The following is a 14,776-nucleotide window of genomic DNA, read 5'->3' on the forward strand; positions in this document are numbered from 1 at the left end:
ACTGTTAGAGAAGGAAGCTGCTGGGGCTAACTGTTAGAGAAGGCAGCTGCTGGGGCTAACTGTTAGAGAAGCTGCTGGGGCTAACTGTTAGAGAAGGCAGCTGCTGGGGCTAACTGTTAGAGAAGGAAGCTGCTGGGGCTAACTGTTAGAGAAGGCAGCTGCTGGGGCTAACTGTTAGAGAAGGAAGCTGCTGGGGCTAACTGTTAGAGAAGGAAGCTGCTGGGGCTAACTGTTAGAGAAGCTGCTGGGGCTAACTGTTAGAGAAGGAAGCTGCTGGGGCTAACTGTTAGAGAAGGCAGCTGCTGGGGCTAACTGTTAGAGAAGGCAGCTGCTGGGGCTAACTGTTAGAGAAGGCAGCTGCTGGGGCTAGCTGCTGGGGCTAACTGTTAGAGAAGGCAGCTGCTGGGGCTAACTGTTAGAGAAGGCAGCTGCTGGGGCTAACTGTTAGAGAAGGCAGCTGCTGGGGCTAACTGTTAGAGAAGGTGCTGGGGCTAACTGTTAGAGAACGCAGCTGCTGGGGCTAACTGTTAGAGAAGGCAGCTGCTGGGGCTAACTGTTAGAGAAGGCAGCTGCTGGGGCTAACTGTTAGAGAAGGTGCTGGGGCTAACTGTTAGAGAACGCAGCTGCTGGGGCTAACTGTTAGAGAAGGCAGCGAGTGCTTTCACTGAGAAGACTTTGCTTTGCTGGTCGTATGCATTACCAACAGGCACATCAGATGGCTGCAGACAGTTGCAGGGGATCTCGTATCGTTACTGACCCGTTCAGGCAGAACTTTGGTGCAGGAGAGCTTCTACTTGATACCAGTGGATCACTCTGCTTTTCTGGGCCTTGTGTCAACATCTAGAACATTCATTCCTAAAGCAAGTGAAATTGCATTGGAAACAAGTTTCAATTGTTTTTAGAAAAATGTACAATTTTAACTAAATCTGAGATTAACTCACATTTATTTTTGCAGTGCAAGTCATTTTCAACCGCCCCATCCATCTACCAGAGCCCACAGAATAATTATTCTCATGTTAAAGAGCAACATGAACACACTCAATGAGACAGACAGACAGAGAGACAGACAGACAGACAGACAGACAGACAGACAGACAGACAGACAGCACCAGTTTAATGATTTTCTATAAAGGTAGGAAAACCTCTTGCATATGGGATGGGTAGAGAGATGGAGGGACAGGGAGAATGACAGAAAGAAGAACTGAGGCAGAGATGGGTGGTGGAGGGAATTGAAGAGGAACGTTAGAGGAACGCTGGTGAAGACAGCAGGACAGACAGAGAGGAACGTTAGAGGAACGCTGGTGAAGACAGCAGGACAGACAGAGAGGAGGTAGGGAAGTGGATGGCTGAAGACGAGAAGATAGAGTGGGAGAGTGAGAGACGAGCAGGCAGAGCCAGAGACAGCCATGGACAAATACAGTAACTGCTAATGAACACTGTTAGTTCTTGTTATGACAGACAATGGCAGCAGAAAATGCCACTTCTGCCACATTGGAAATAATGTCTTTGTCTGGCTGGTGCAGTCGGCGCTGATGAACAGTATAGCGCTCGTTGTTATGGTCCATAAAAAGTATAAAGTTGGCTGGTTGTGGAGGCTATGTGCAAAGTTCACAATGCAACGCTTTGATCCGTGGAAGGTCCATCCAGCTGCATCCATCCGTGATCTCCATTCTGTTTGATGGGTGACATCGGCGTTGCTTCAAAGCCGTTCTGGGTGTTTTGGACCGCAGCAGCGCACTCTGCCTCTGTCTCTCATCTCTTTGTAGGTGTGTGATCAGATGCATGTTTTGGACCGCAGCAGCGCACTCTGCCTCTGTCTCTCATCTCTTTGTAGGTGTGTGATCAGATGCATGTTTTGGACCGCAGCAGCGCACTCTGCCTCTGTCTCTCATCTCTTTGTAGGTGTGTGATCAGATGCATGTTTTGGACCGCAGCAGCGCACTCTGCCTCTGTCTCTCATCTCTTTGTAGGTGTGTGATCAGATGCATGTTTTGGACCGCAGCAGCGCACTCTGCCTCTGTCTCTCATCTCTTTGTAGGTGTGTGATCAGATGCATGTTTTGGACCGCAGCAGCGCACTCTGCCTCTGTCTCTCATCTCTTTGTAGGTGTGTGATCAGATGCATGTTTTGGACCGCAGCAGCGCACTCTGCCTCTGTCTCTCATCTCTTTGTAGGTGTGTGATCAGATGCATGTTTTGGACCGCAGCAGCGCACTCTGCCTCTGTCTCTCATCTCTTTGTAGGTGTGTGATCAGATGCATGTTTTGGACCGCAGCAGCGCACTCTGCCTCTGGCCTCTATCTTCCCAAAAGCGCTAATTTTGCGTTTGCGCTCGTTTAACGCCGTGCGCAAACGCAAATTGGGGGCGGACACAAGTGCATGCCTGTAATAATTGTACTGGGCATTGGCTGCCCCATGCCAAAGCAGGCGTTTCAGCGCTAAAATGTGGGATAGATGGCGTTACCCTATCGTCAGCAGCGCGCAATTACTTTGCGCTAAGAGCTTTGAAAAGGACCTCACGCGCAAATACCTCTCTGCGCTGGGCGCTCTGCACGGAGATTATGGCTGCGCTCCCATCGCAGAGAGGTATTTGCGGAGTGGAAAGTGGAATTCCTTTTGGATATGTCATTAAGCACAGCCTTGCCACGCCAAGACGTCAAATTATGCTGATAAAATTGGGTATTAGCAGATAATTCAGTGAGGCAATCAACTATAACTCACTGAGAAACTTTTATCACATCGCAAAGAGGGAAATGAATTGAGAACACTTGTGGGACAATGGACATAGGCTATTTACCTTCATAACCCAAAGGGTCGTTGGCACCACAGACGATCTGTCAATAAGCTCCCTCTGTCCTCGCACGAGTGAGTACACTCTGATGATATGTATAGACAGCGGCGTGTGTTATACATTCAGGCTAACATGTTGGTCTGGAAATTCCACTCCTGTTCTGATGATGTGAAGATCACACTCTTTAGGGCTTACTGTACCCCTATCTATACTGCCCCCTTGTGGGTAAAGTTTAAGAAGGCAAGCATGCATAAACTTCAGGTTGCCGATAATGACTGCATGCGCATCTTGCTGAAAAAGCCCAGGTGGAGCAGTGCTAGTGACCTGTTCTGTAAGGCGGGGGTGGCCACTTTCCAGGCGCTCCTGAGAAATCTGAGGTACAGGTTCATCTGTAGATTGAACGTGTCTCAGAATGTTATTATTAAGTTGCTCACTGATCCTGGGCTAAGCACTGTGAGATACCAGTCACATATGTGGAAATTCTGGTATGACTCTCTTTTATAATGTACTTTTGTTCTTTTATTGTGCTCTTATGTGCTTTTTGTAATTGTGTATGTGTCATTTATGGACCAAGTGTCTGTCAATAAAGGTTTGATTGACTCTATTACGCATGGAGAGAATTACAGCATATTGCATGCCTCGGCGAGGCAACCTCGCGCAAACAACCATTGCGAGACGGGAATCTGATTGGTTTTGATTGACGTAATGCCCAGCCTTGCCTGGCCACGCCTGTGAATAATTCTGGTAGTTAAGACCGCCCAAATCCCGTTTGCGCAGGCATTTTGGGGCGCAGATGATTTTTGGCAGAATTGGCACGGCTCTAATTTGCGCTTGCGACAGGTGCCGTGAACGTTTCCGCATGCCCGCCGAGAACTGCATCCCCAACATATTTCGGGGCTGTTTTAACTTAGAAATCAGGGAGGTCCCGTCTACCAGACAATTATATCACTTTGAAACAGTTACATTTCTGTATAGATCATTACAAGTAGCTCCCGTGAGGTGGGGATGTTTTTTTTTGCTGCTCGGCGGGGGAGCAAAACTCGGCAGAACACCTGGCGGACGGCGCAAGGCAGAATGCTATCTTCCGTGCCTTAAGGCATGCGCAAACAGTGCGCAAAGCGCTATTTAGGGATAGCGCCTGTCGGAAGATAGAGGCCTCTGTCTCTCATCTCTTTGTAGGTGTGTGATCAGATGCATGTTTTGGACCGCAGCAGCGCACTCTGCCTCTGTCTCTCATCTCTTTGTAGGTGTGTGATCAGATGCATGTTTTGGACCGCAGCAGCGCACTCTGCCTCTGTCTGTCATCTCTTTGTACGTGTGTGATCAGATGCATGTTTTGGACCGCAGCAGCGCACTCTGCCTCTGTCTCTCATCTCTTTGTACGTGTGTGATCAGATGCATGTTTTGGACCGCAGCAGCGCACTCTGCCTCTGTCTCTCATCTCTTTGTAGGTGTGTGATCAGATGCATGTTTTGGACCGCAGCAGCGCACTCTGCCTCTGTCTCTCATCTCTTTGTACGTGTGTGATCAGATGCATGTGTGGATTTCTCATGGGGGTGATCACAGGATCAGAGGTTATACACACGCTGGCTTAAGTCCCATTGTTCTCTGCTTCTCACATATAGAAAGACATAGAAAGCTCAGTTCCACATGCTAATTCTACCAGCAAATAAGGTTAGATAGCGACGTTCAGGTCGGAAACTATACTTAGCAGAGCAGTTTAATCAGTAACAGTAAATTACATGTCATGTACAGTGTATTGTGGGTGAGTGATTAATTCAACAACCTTACACCAAAGTCAGATATTTGATCTCTCTCGCTCTCACGACACACACGCGTGCACACACACACACACCAGATGAAACAACCTTGAAGAAAGAAATCTGAATCTGCAGCACAGAGACAACGGTAACACTTTAAAGGGTGCATTAGCTAAGGGTATAGTTATTAACCATGCTTAGTTCATGCTTATTAGGCATTATTAAGCATTAACTACCCGTTAATTGATGTACCCTTGTTTAAAGGCGTTACCGAGACAACGATATCGTGAGATAAAGACAAACAATTGAGTGAAACATCTGAATAGACTTTATGTTCAGCTATATTTTTTCCTTACAGTTTACAGTACTGTGCATCTGAATAAAGGTGGAAATTCAATAGCTGACTGTATTTTTGCTTCCTCTTTGACCAGTCAGTTGAATAAGAATCATAATCAGTAACAATATCATAATCAGTAACAATAATACATGTGTTCATTCTGCTTGAGCTAAGAAGGTGTCGAATACAGCACAGCTCATAGAAAATGTTTCGCATCAAAAGTAGAACTTGCACGGCAGATTAAAACAGCATGTTATGACACAGTTGTCTATACACAGTGTACATCTGAAATATATTGCTGCTATATACATTAATATTCATAGAACTGTAAATATTCACACTGTACACAGGCATTATGATATATCTGTCACATAAATAACTCATCTCTCTTATATTCCTTGCCCGTCCACAGTTGGAAATTGCTGTTACATTTTATTCGAGAGAAAGAGAGAGAGAGAGTGTGTGAGTGTGTGTGTGTGTGTGTGTGTGTGTGTGTGTGTACGTGCGTGTGTGTGTGTACACACTGTGTGTGTAACAGTGAAGTGATGAAAGGAGGCATTTCTTGCTGTATAGCAACTTAAAGCCAATCTCTTGTCGACCGCTCTGTTGGCAATATTATATTTGAGATAAAATGCAAGGACATATTATATTATATTAAATATTATATAATATACTTGTTCAATCTGAACAAGTTGTGCTTCCAATGACACGCATAGGTCAATACCACAGCAGCTTATCTTTCTGCCTCGTCTCTCTTAAAAAACTCTTAATTAAAACTGCCGTCCCTCAACTTTGAGCTTGCAGTCTGGTGGAAACACAGCGGTGCTTCTCTGCAGTTGCTGCAGGCTACTTCCTGTATGAGTCTGGTACCCAGATGAGTGTTTGTCTGTCCGTCTGTCTCGTCCCTGTCTGATCCCTCCTGCTCCACTTCAGCCCCTGGTGGTCAGACATGTCATACATTTTTCACCGTGCCATCTGCCGTGCGTCTAGCAGCCCAGCTTTGTCTTGTTCTCACTGAAAGTGTGCCTTCCCCATGGAGAGATGAATTCACTCTGCTTCTTCTGGACAAAATGTCTTCTTTCTTTTTCTTTGATGAACATTTTGATGAACATTTTCCACCCTCGTATCGATCGCGTTCACTAAGAACATGTTATTATTATGTTATTAGTGTCTAATGTCTGCTTTTTTTGGTTCGACACCCTTGTTAAAGGTGCTACATTAGCATTTTAACATTAATAAATCCTTTATTTAGCTTGGAGACAGTAGAATTACCGTGAAAACAAAGCAGACCATCACTGAGAAGATTGGCAATCTCGGTTTACGTTCTGAGACCAACCTGATCTCACAGAAATACGTGAAATGTCCATGAACTCTTAACCGGATTGCGTGGTGGTGTCACGATGGAATGTGTTAAAATTCCGTGCGGGGACCAGGACCTGGACCACTGGACCGTCAGTCTTGAACGTATAACGCCAGTCTGAGGTTTAAGTAGGTCAAAGTCATGCTATAGGGAGGAGGGCTGTTGAGAATGCCATGATGGTCATTTCAGATATTTTTGTGAGATCATGTTGTCTGATAACCTGACACGGCCAGATGGTTTGTTTGGAAAAGGGGCGGGCACTTTAAAACAAATACTGTACTTTGCAGGTCATTGGATGAACAATCTGCCTGTTACCGTCCAACTACTTAGCACCGCCTCCTCCTTTCTCAGACGCCGATTGGTCCGCACCACTGGTGGTGCCCGAGTCAACCGCGTAATCTGGCAGCATGGCAAGATGGATTTCTCGTGAATCCAGCTGCCACGCACACAAAACAGGAAGAGGGCGCCGTTCTTCCAGAGCAAACGGAGCTAAAGCTTTCGCAGTTTCTTACAAGATGGTGGAAGAAATAAAAGGATGCTGGAAAAAATCACTTCTAATGGTGTTGATGATCTGTTTCTTCTGTAGCACGAGCAAAACGGCTACACTGCAGGCTGGGTGAGACAGAGGGTAGTCCCAATCGTCTGCCGCCATGACCTCATTGGTTTATGCCGATAATTATACCAAGGTATTGCAGTTAATTTGACAATGATATAGTGGTGTTTAGGAAATGATACTGGTAACACACAGCAGCGTTTCACTGGGCGAGCAGCAGCTGCCTGGGGAGACGAGGCCTGCAAACACCGACTCGCCGCTTCCCTCGCCTTTCTGTCCAATTGAACCCCTCTGTTCTAAACAGCGGGCAGTTTGCCGGAGGCGATCACACTCTCAATATCTCCCCACTCGCCTCTCTCTCTCTGCTCAATAACGTCGCATTTACACTGCAGCCTTATTGAAAATCAAGGCTGGAATCAGATTAGTCCCACCGCTACCGCGCATGTCTTTCTCTGACAAAAACAAGAAGAAGATTCAATTCTTCATTTTTTTCTCCATCTTTCTAGAGGATGAAAACCTACCTCTGTACCACACAGGCAGGAGAATCTCATTTCAACTTGAGGCTGAACAATGAAAAAATGAAATCCTAGTTATATTCACACATATACCCACTGCCTTCAGCAAAGGTGGTGACTGAACTATCTCCAACTGGATTTCCTGTAAACAAACACATTTCTGAGGTGGCTTTTCCCCAAAGCACGCCGCCGTGCCAGGAGGTGCATCTTCCAGACATTTTGTTCATTTCGCAAGGCTTTTCTGAAAATACTCACAGCTCAAAGCCGTTTGTGAAATGTGTCATGTCATTCACAACAACCAGAGCAATTTAGAGAGAGAGTGGCGTCAGCGGAGGACCTAAATGTGTGACTCATTAGCCAATGAACAGCCAGGAAGGGGTCTCGCGCTACTTTTGAATGCTAAAATAAAGCTGATAATGTACAATTTGATTACAAAAAAAAAACTATCTTTCAAAGTACAACACAAACTGTCCATTTTGCTGCAACTCGACAGTGCTGCTTAATCCAGGACCTTACTTCCTGGAACTCCTGAGAGTAAAAAACTGATCCATTGGAGTGAATGGCGATGTTGCGACTCTTCTATCTACACGGCTCTGACAACAACTAACAACCAAGATTTTAAGTCTCTCCTTACAGGTGACAGAACAGAACACAGCAGATAAAGACTGCTGTCTGACCCAAACTCTTCATATCTTCTCTAACCCTCTAACCCTCCACAATATTAAAAGCATTAGAGGCATAGAATGACCTCTCTTTCACCAATGTTGTATTTGTCATTTGGCTAACACACCAACTTCAGTCGTACAGTGTAGTGTCGTCTGTTTGCTAGTGTCCTAAGCAGATCCAAGGCAATTGGCCTAGAGAACAATGTCTGGTTTCTGAGTTTGCAAATTGGTGTCACTTTTTATGAACGCACTGCGTACTCTTTTTTCACCACTCCCACAACGTCTGAGAGCCACGCCCACAGAGTGTGACAATGACATAAAACAGTGGTGGACGGATGGTGGACGTTTGCCTTGGATGCCGACGACCGGGGGTTCGATTCCCAGCGTTCTTCTTATTTAACCCAAACCCAAAGCATTTCTCTAACCTTACCCACGCTGTTTGAGTTGCCTATCCATCACCGTAACAAGTTATTGGCTACGGTCTTATTGTGGCATTGAAAAATGACGAAAAAGGTGGCATTGAGAAATGACAGAAAAAGGGGTAGCTACAGTTAGCCTATGTGCCCTCCCACTAGTTATCTTAGCACAAATGACTGGTAATCTGCGGTATCGGACTAGCCTAGCCTACCCTACCCCCGTGAAGTCACCAAATACACATTCCAATACGGCCAAACCATTCTCCTGTACTCTTATGTACATGTTGTGACTGGTGCATTCACACGGCGTTCCTCAGCTCACCAAATCATATTGATTTCAGCCATTCCTACAGGGCGAGAACTTTGTTCAAGCCTATGACGAGTTCTTAGTGCTTCGGCACATTCTGGCGTAACTCTTTTCAAAGTTTTTCTTTGATTTAATTTTTTGTGAAGAGCGTAAACCTACTGTATAATATAACCTATAAACACCCCTGTGTAACACACTCGTTCCTAGACAGGTGGATTCAATCTAGTGCTTCCTAACTAGGCAGAACAGGGTTTGTTTTCCAGGTGTGCTCGTCTCCCCCGTTGTCTCTCCCTCTCTCTCTCTCTCCCTCTAATCGAATGTGATCCCGGGCCAGACAGAAACAACTGTTACCCTCAGCCACTTAGAATAACAAGCAGCCCTGGCAGGCCTGCAGGACCGAACTACTGTAGGATTCCTGGAGCATGAAATACACTTGGCGTGTGAGTGGAGTGGTTCTGACTGGAGTACAGAGCGCTCCCTCCCAGGCTGTAGGCTAGAGCGCAGCATGCAGCCAGCCAGGAGCCCCAGAGGACTTCATACCTGGGTAAGCAGCAAATGAAAAAGACTCCAGGACACTTCACTTTCTCTTCAGGTCAAACACGGATGCAATCATTGTGGAAGAAATCTGGTCCCCCCACCCCCTTTTTTTTTAGGAGCAAAGGGAGGAATTCCACTTTTGTGAAAAAAAGGTTATGTGATGTTCATTGTTTAATATTTAAAACAAGAAAGGAAAATGAGCTAACACTTTATTTGGATGGTCCGCCTACAGAGCTTTATTGTTGTATAACAACTTTGTACCGTGCAGCGGTAGTGTGCGCTCCCTCTCCTGCTCTCTCTCCACAAATAGTTTATTAATAATAATAATAATAATAATAATAATAAGAATAATAGTCTTTATTTGTATAGCACCTTTGATAACATAAAATGCTTTAGAGAATAACTTATTAAAGCAATAAGAAGTAGTCAAAGATTTTTTTTTAAACCATAGGGCGATAAAAGGGGAAAATACTGCAATGAAACAACTGGGATAATAATTTAGTATCAGGATAAGTAGAATAAATAAACAAAAAAATAAAAAAGACATTACAATGATATAAAATAATTATTAAATACGGGTAAATTAATTAAAAGCCAGGGGCCGGTTGCACAAAGCACCTTAAGTTAAGATTTTATTTTGGGTCTGAGTTAAGGTGTCCATAAAATAGAATCGGCTACACAAAACGCCCTTAAATCTTGTGCTTATGTTTTCCTTAAAATGTTTGACCTTAAGGAGAAGATTTAAGGGTGTTTTCTGCAACCGATTTTATTTTACTCTCGGGTACATAAAGACACATTTACTGAGAAACACAAATTAGGCCTGCCACAACAAAGTCCTCTATAATAAGAGAGAAATACAATCACAATAAATTCATATTAAACTGCATCGCCTAGATTAATCACTAATGTTGTAATTAATCGCCTATTATAATAATATTCTTATTTTTTCTCTTTATGACTAGCCTTCATTTCAGCTCTATAGTTTACCTACACCGAGTCACGGCTGCATGTAAATGGTGGAATATCCATTTCATGTCATGCAAACAGCTAAGTAGGAAATTGTGTGTTGTGTAGAATGTAATTCTGAGTAAGACTGGGCGCTTATGACACTTTCTAAACGCTGCCTATCTATAATGAGCGCTGCATTTTGGAGATGTCCGATTGTGCACGGAGAATACCAGCACGCCCTTACTGTATATTATTGACGGTTTTCACCAGCTGCAACCCCACAGCACTTCCTTATTCTCAGCTTCTTCTTCTGTGTTTTATGGCGGTTGGCATCCTTAAATTAATGTTGCATTACCACCACCTGTGTATCAGCTTCACAGTGCTAACTATTTTAGTGTCCACATTCTCAGGTGTTGTTTTGCTATACGTTTAAATGTAAAGATAGGCCTATGCGTGCAATAACGTAGCCTACTGATAGTCAGCTTACTCTGTATGTAGCTTTTATTAGCCTCTCAGGCTAGCTCTGGACCCAGCGTGTGCACATCTTTCCAACAGGTGTGGTTGTTATGGCAACGATCAACAACAACAACAACTACTACTACTAACTACTACAAGACAGAAAGAGGCTACGTTGTTACTGTGTCTGTCGGAGACACGGCCTAACGTTAACATTTAATATGAGCCGAATATCAGCCTGCGCTCAGCTATGTATACAGGAAGTAACCCGGATATTCAGGTGGGTTGAGACGGTTGTTATTGTTGTCAAGTTAAAACCGTCTATAGCATGGCGCAAAATGGGGATGAGAGAGGGGAATCTGATTGGTTGTGTGGATCTAACACCCCGACCAGGCCTGTGAATCAATTATACCTACTTAATCCAGCCCATTTGTGGTGCCCCGCCGGTGGCTCACCTGGTACAGCGCGTACCACAAAGGCATAGTCCTTTGCGCGGCCGACCCGGGTTCGAATCTGACCCGTGGTCTTTTGCCGCATGTCATCCCCCCTCTCTCTCTCTCTCCCTACCTTTCCTGTCTGCCTACTGTTCTATCCAATAAAGGCAAAAATGGCCAAAAAAAATAATCTAAAAAACCCCCCCCAAAAACAGCACATTTGACCCTTGTGCTCCCGCATGTGGGCAGATGCTGTGGAGAATAGCATGTGGGCAGATGCTGTGGAGAATAGCATGTGGGCAGATGCTGTGGAGAATAAATAGCACGATGATTTGGACACACCTAAGTGCGGTAACAACGCCCGGCGCTAATTGCCAAAATTCGCAAGATATGGACCTTTGACTTTTCAGACTCCTACGCTGACTTTATTTCTCAAAGGCAACTAGCAACAAATCTATCCACTTTTTCAAACCATGCTTTTATGTGTGGACATTTATGTGTCGGCTGCCAAAACATTTGGTTGCAAATCTGTCCGTCTGAAGCCAATTTGTGCCACCCGCTTGTTTTGTCATTGTGATGATCACAGCGTTGCCCCTCCCTCCACGGAGAGCTGAGGGCTGGAGCTAGCTAGCTGGAGCTAATATACTGATATGCAGTTTAGTGAGGGCTGGAGCTAGCTAGCTGGAGCTAATATACTGATATGCAGTTTAGAAAAATCATGTCATCTGGCAACTCTTTGAGCAGCCAACAGCTACTTTCTTTTGGAAGAGAGTTGGCAACATTGGCAGCAACCCGGTTTAATTTCTTTAATCCTCTTAACAAAAGCAGCATCTTTCAAACTTTGGGCCCTGGGCGTATTCTGCTGATTCCCCAAATAACAGCAGCATATTAGTCTGCTATCATCAGCTTAGATCCTTGGGAGAAACTACATTTAGCCCAAAATTTGGCATCGACTATTCTTAGGATATGGCTTACAAGAATCTCCTCATCTGGAAGGCAACAGCCAACATGACAAGTTAGGTTGACATCATTGTTAAATGGTTTGTATGAAAGGACAAATGAGTGAGTTGAGCTGGAAGTAGTGGTGGCATCTGGCCTCTGCGTCACTTGATTTTCATGTTTATAAAGTAGGATGTGGTTAATATTCTCTGCTCGTTACTCTCAGACAGACAAACTCCCCCTGGAACCATCACATCATCTCATGCTAACGAGGAGGAGGCAGAATAAAGACGGATGACTTATGGCTGCTGAGTGTGTTCTGTGTGTGTGTGTGTGTGTGTGTGTGTGTGTTCTGTGTGTGTGTGTGTGCGTGTGTGTTCTGTGTGTGTGTGTGTGTGTGTGTGTGTTCTGTGTGTGTGTGTGCGTGTGTGTGTGCGTGTGCATCTCTGGTAGGGCATTCACGACTAGTGAATTTTACAAGTCGACTAGTTGTTCCTAAAGGTAGTCGACTAGTCAGATTTTTTCCCTCCCCCAATAAAAATGCTCAACGCACGTCAAAAGGTCTCAAATACAACCAGGCAGCAGGGCTATTGAGATGCAGGCATAACTAATGTAGTAGGCCTAGGCGGGACCAACCTGGGGCTATGTGAAAAGCTGAGCCCTCGATTGGCTCTGAGAGGTTGTTTACAAATTAACCGCGATCTGATTGGACTAAACCCAGCAGCACGCTTGTCTGAGCTGGATTTGCTGATTGAGTGACTGCAGTAACAACGCCACTAATTTCTCCAAATAGTTTAAATTCTGTTTAGTTAACATGGCATAATGTAGAAAATGATTGTTAAAACAAATCTATGTTCAACAACAACGAACATTATGTCCACCTTCGGTCGCTCTGAATAGCGCATCACACAGACTGATGAATATCATGATGCACTAAAGTAGCGTAGTTATCCACAAACAATCTCGACAATTAACCCATTGATACCTGATGCAGCATTTGCGTGTATATCCCTCATTTGTGTGTGTATCCCTTTAAGACCGCGAACGCGGTTCGCGGTCTTAAAGGGATACACACACAAATTCTGCATCAGGTATCAATGGGTTAACATGCATGTCCACAGATTGCATAACGTTTACGAAGGGTTTATTGAAATAAACATTAAGTGACTGATACATTCATTGTTGCCAACGCGGAATGAGCACTAGATTGACACATTTTACCCGTGCGTGAAACACGTGTTTAACATCGCCATCTCTATTATAATGGGTTTAATAAATAGTGGCTATTGTAAGAAAAAGTATAAAGGGAAACGCATTGCAAACAGAAATGCTAAACGTACTTACCATGAAACGCCATAATAAGTGCATGATGGTGGTAAACGTAGTTCCATTATGATAATCCACAAAGTAGTCACGTTGCTGCTGCTGCTTGCGGTAGTACTCGGCACCGGGTGAGCGATGGTTATACATAGCGCTGGTACTGCTGTTGTAGCCTTACATATCAGGTGACGGTTTTATCTGCTCAGGTCAAATATTTTTACTATTTCACAAAGTTGAGTCCGCCATGTTTGTAATGCTCTCTTCTTCCTCTGCTATCCCATTCTGCTATTTTGGCAGTCAACACACTCACAGCGCCCCCCAGTGGCATATCTGCTGTACTGCACTGCACTATGGAAACAGGGAAAACTCAGAATGACGACTAGTCGACTACTATGCACAGTGTCGACTAGTGGTTTTACTAGTCGACTAGTTGGTGAATGCCCTAATCTCTGCTTGCGTCTCTGTTTCTGTACAGCGTATGTGTGTCTCTGTATGTGCTGTGTGTCTCTGTTTGTGCTGTGTGTGTGTGTGTGTGTGTGTGTGTGTGTGTGTGTGTGTGTGTGTGTGTGTCCAACAGAGAGACTCATTAAAAGGCAAGAGAATATGCATGAAACAGCATACGCAGTTTAAAGATATACATTATCAAAAAAGACTCTCAGGCCTCTGAACATGCAGTTAGAAATATTCAACCTCTGGCAGAGTGGAGAGGGGGAAAAACTTGGAAAGTCTATGCAGTTGTGGCAGAAGAAAAAAAAATCATAAAATGTAGAAGTCTCTCCACACTAGTCCCATCTCTTTGCGGGAGCTATATCCAAGACAGCAAGGAGAGCAGGGGAGGAAGCAGCATCAGGAGGAGGAGGAGGAGGAGGAGGGCGGGGCTTGCCAGATGAGCGGCACGCCCTCGTAGGGACTCCTGGTTGATCTCCTCCTGGCCATGCGGGGAGGCAGTGGCAGCCAGGGGCCCGCTGCGGTCGGAGCACATGTCGTAGAGGTTTCCAGAGAACTGCATCTTCTTGGACTCCTGGCGGAGGGACTCCCACACGGCCGACGCCTCGTTGGGGCAGCCGGACATCGCCACGTTGGCGCAGTCGTGGAACTCGTCCCACGACCTGCGGAGAGGAAGAGGAGGGACAATGAGGAAGGAGGTGAGGACAACTTTGCTGCATTTTTCTGCTATCTCAACAAGAACCAGAGGTTTGATTCTCTGCCCGAACCCGAGACTGGTCAGATTATTAGTGTATATACTTTTTTTTTATTTTTTATATTAAGCTATTTGGTGTGATAATCAGAATGTTGCTGTATAATTATGTATAAGCGAGCTATTTAAATTAACTTGCTAGTAGTAGTAAGATTGTAATTGCTCGAGTGACCTCATTGGTGACATCATCACTGATTACATCACTGATTACATCACTCATTGATGACGATGATGTCACAAT

The 14,776-nt window shown here is 44.9% G+C and overlaps 1 protein-coding gene across 1 annotated transcript in view; it reads right to left on the reverse strand.

The window, feature by feature from the left end:
* Window positions 1-14,142: 14,142 nt before the first annotated feature.
* Window positions 14,143-14,776, reverse strand: part of nrn1la (neuritin 1-like a) — a gene marked incomplete at both ends in the record, with an annotated part of 104,218 nt that continues 103,584 nt past the window's right edge. Inside the window, one exon of the mRNA XM_083654160.1 lies at window positions 14,143-14,446. Within this exon, the coding sequence (XP_083510286.1) occupies window positions 14,143-14,446 (304 nt within the window). The remainder of the gene's footprint in view (window positions 14,447-14,776) is intronic.

Source organism: Poromitra crassiceps (assembly GCF_964638095.1).
Source record: "Poromitra crassiceps genome assembly, chromosome: 18".
NCBI lineage: Eukaryota > Metazoa > Chordata > Actinopteri > Beryciformes > Melamphaidae > Poromitra > Poromitra crassiceps.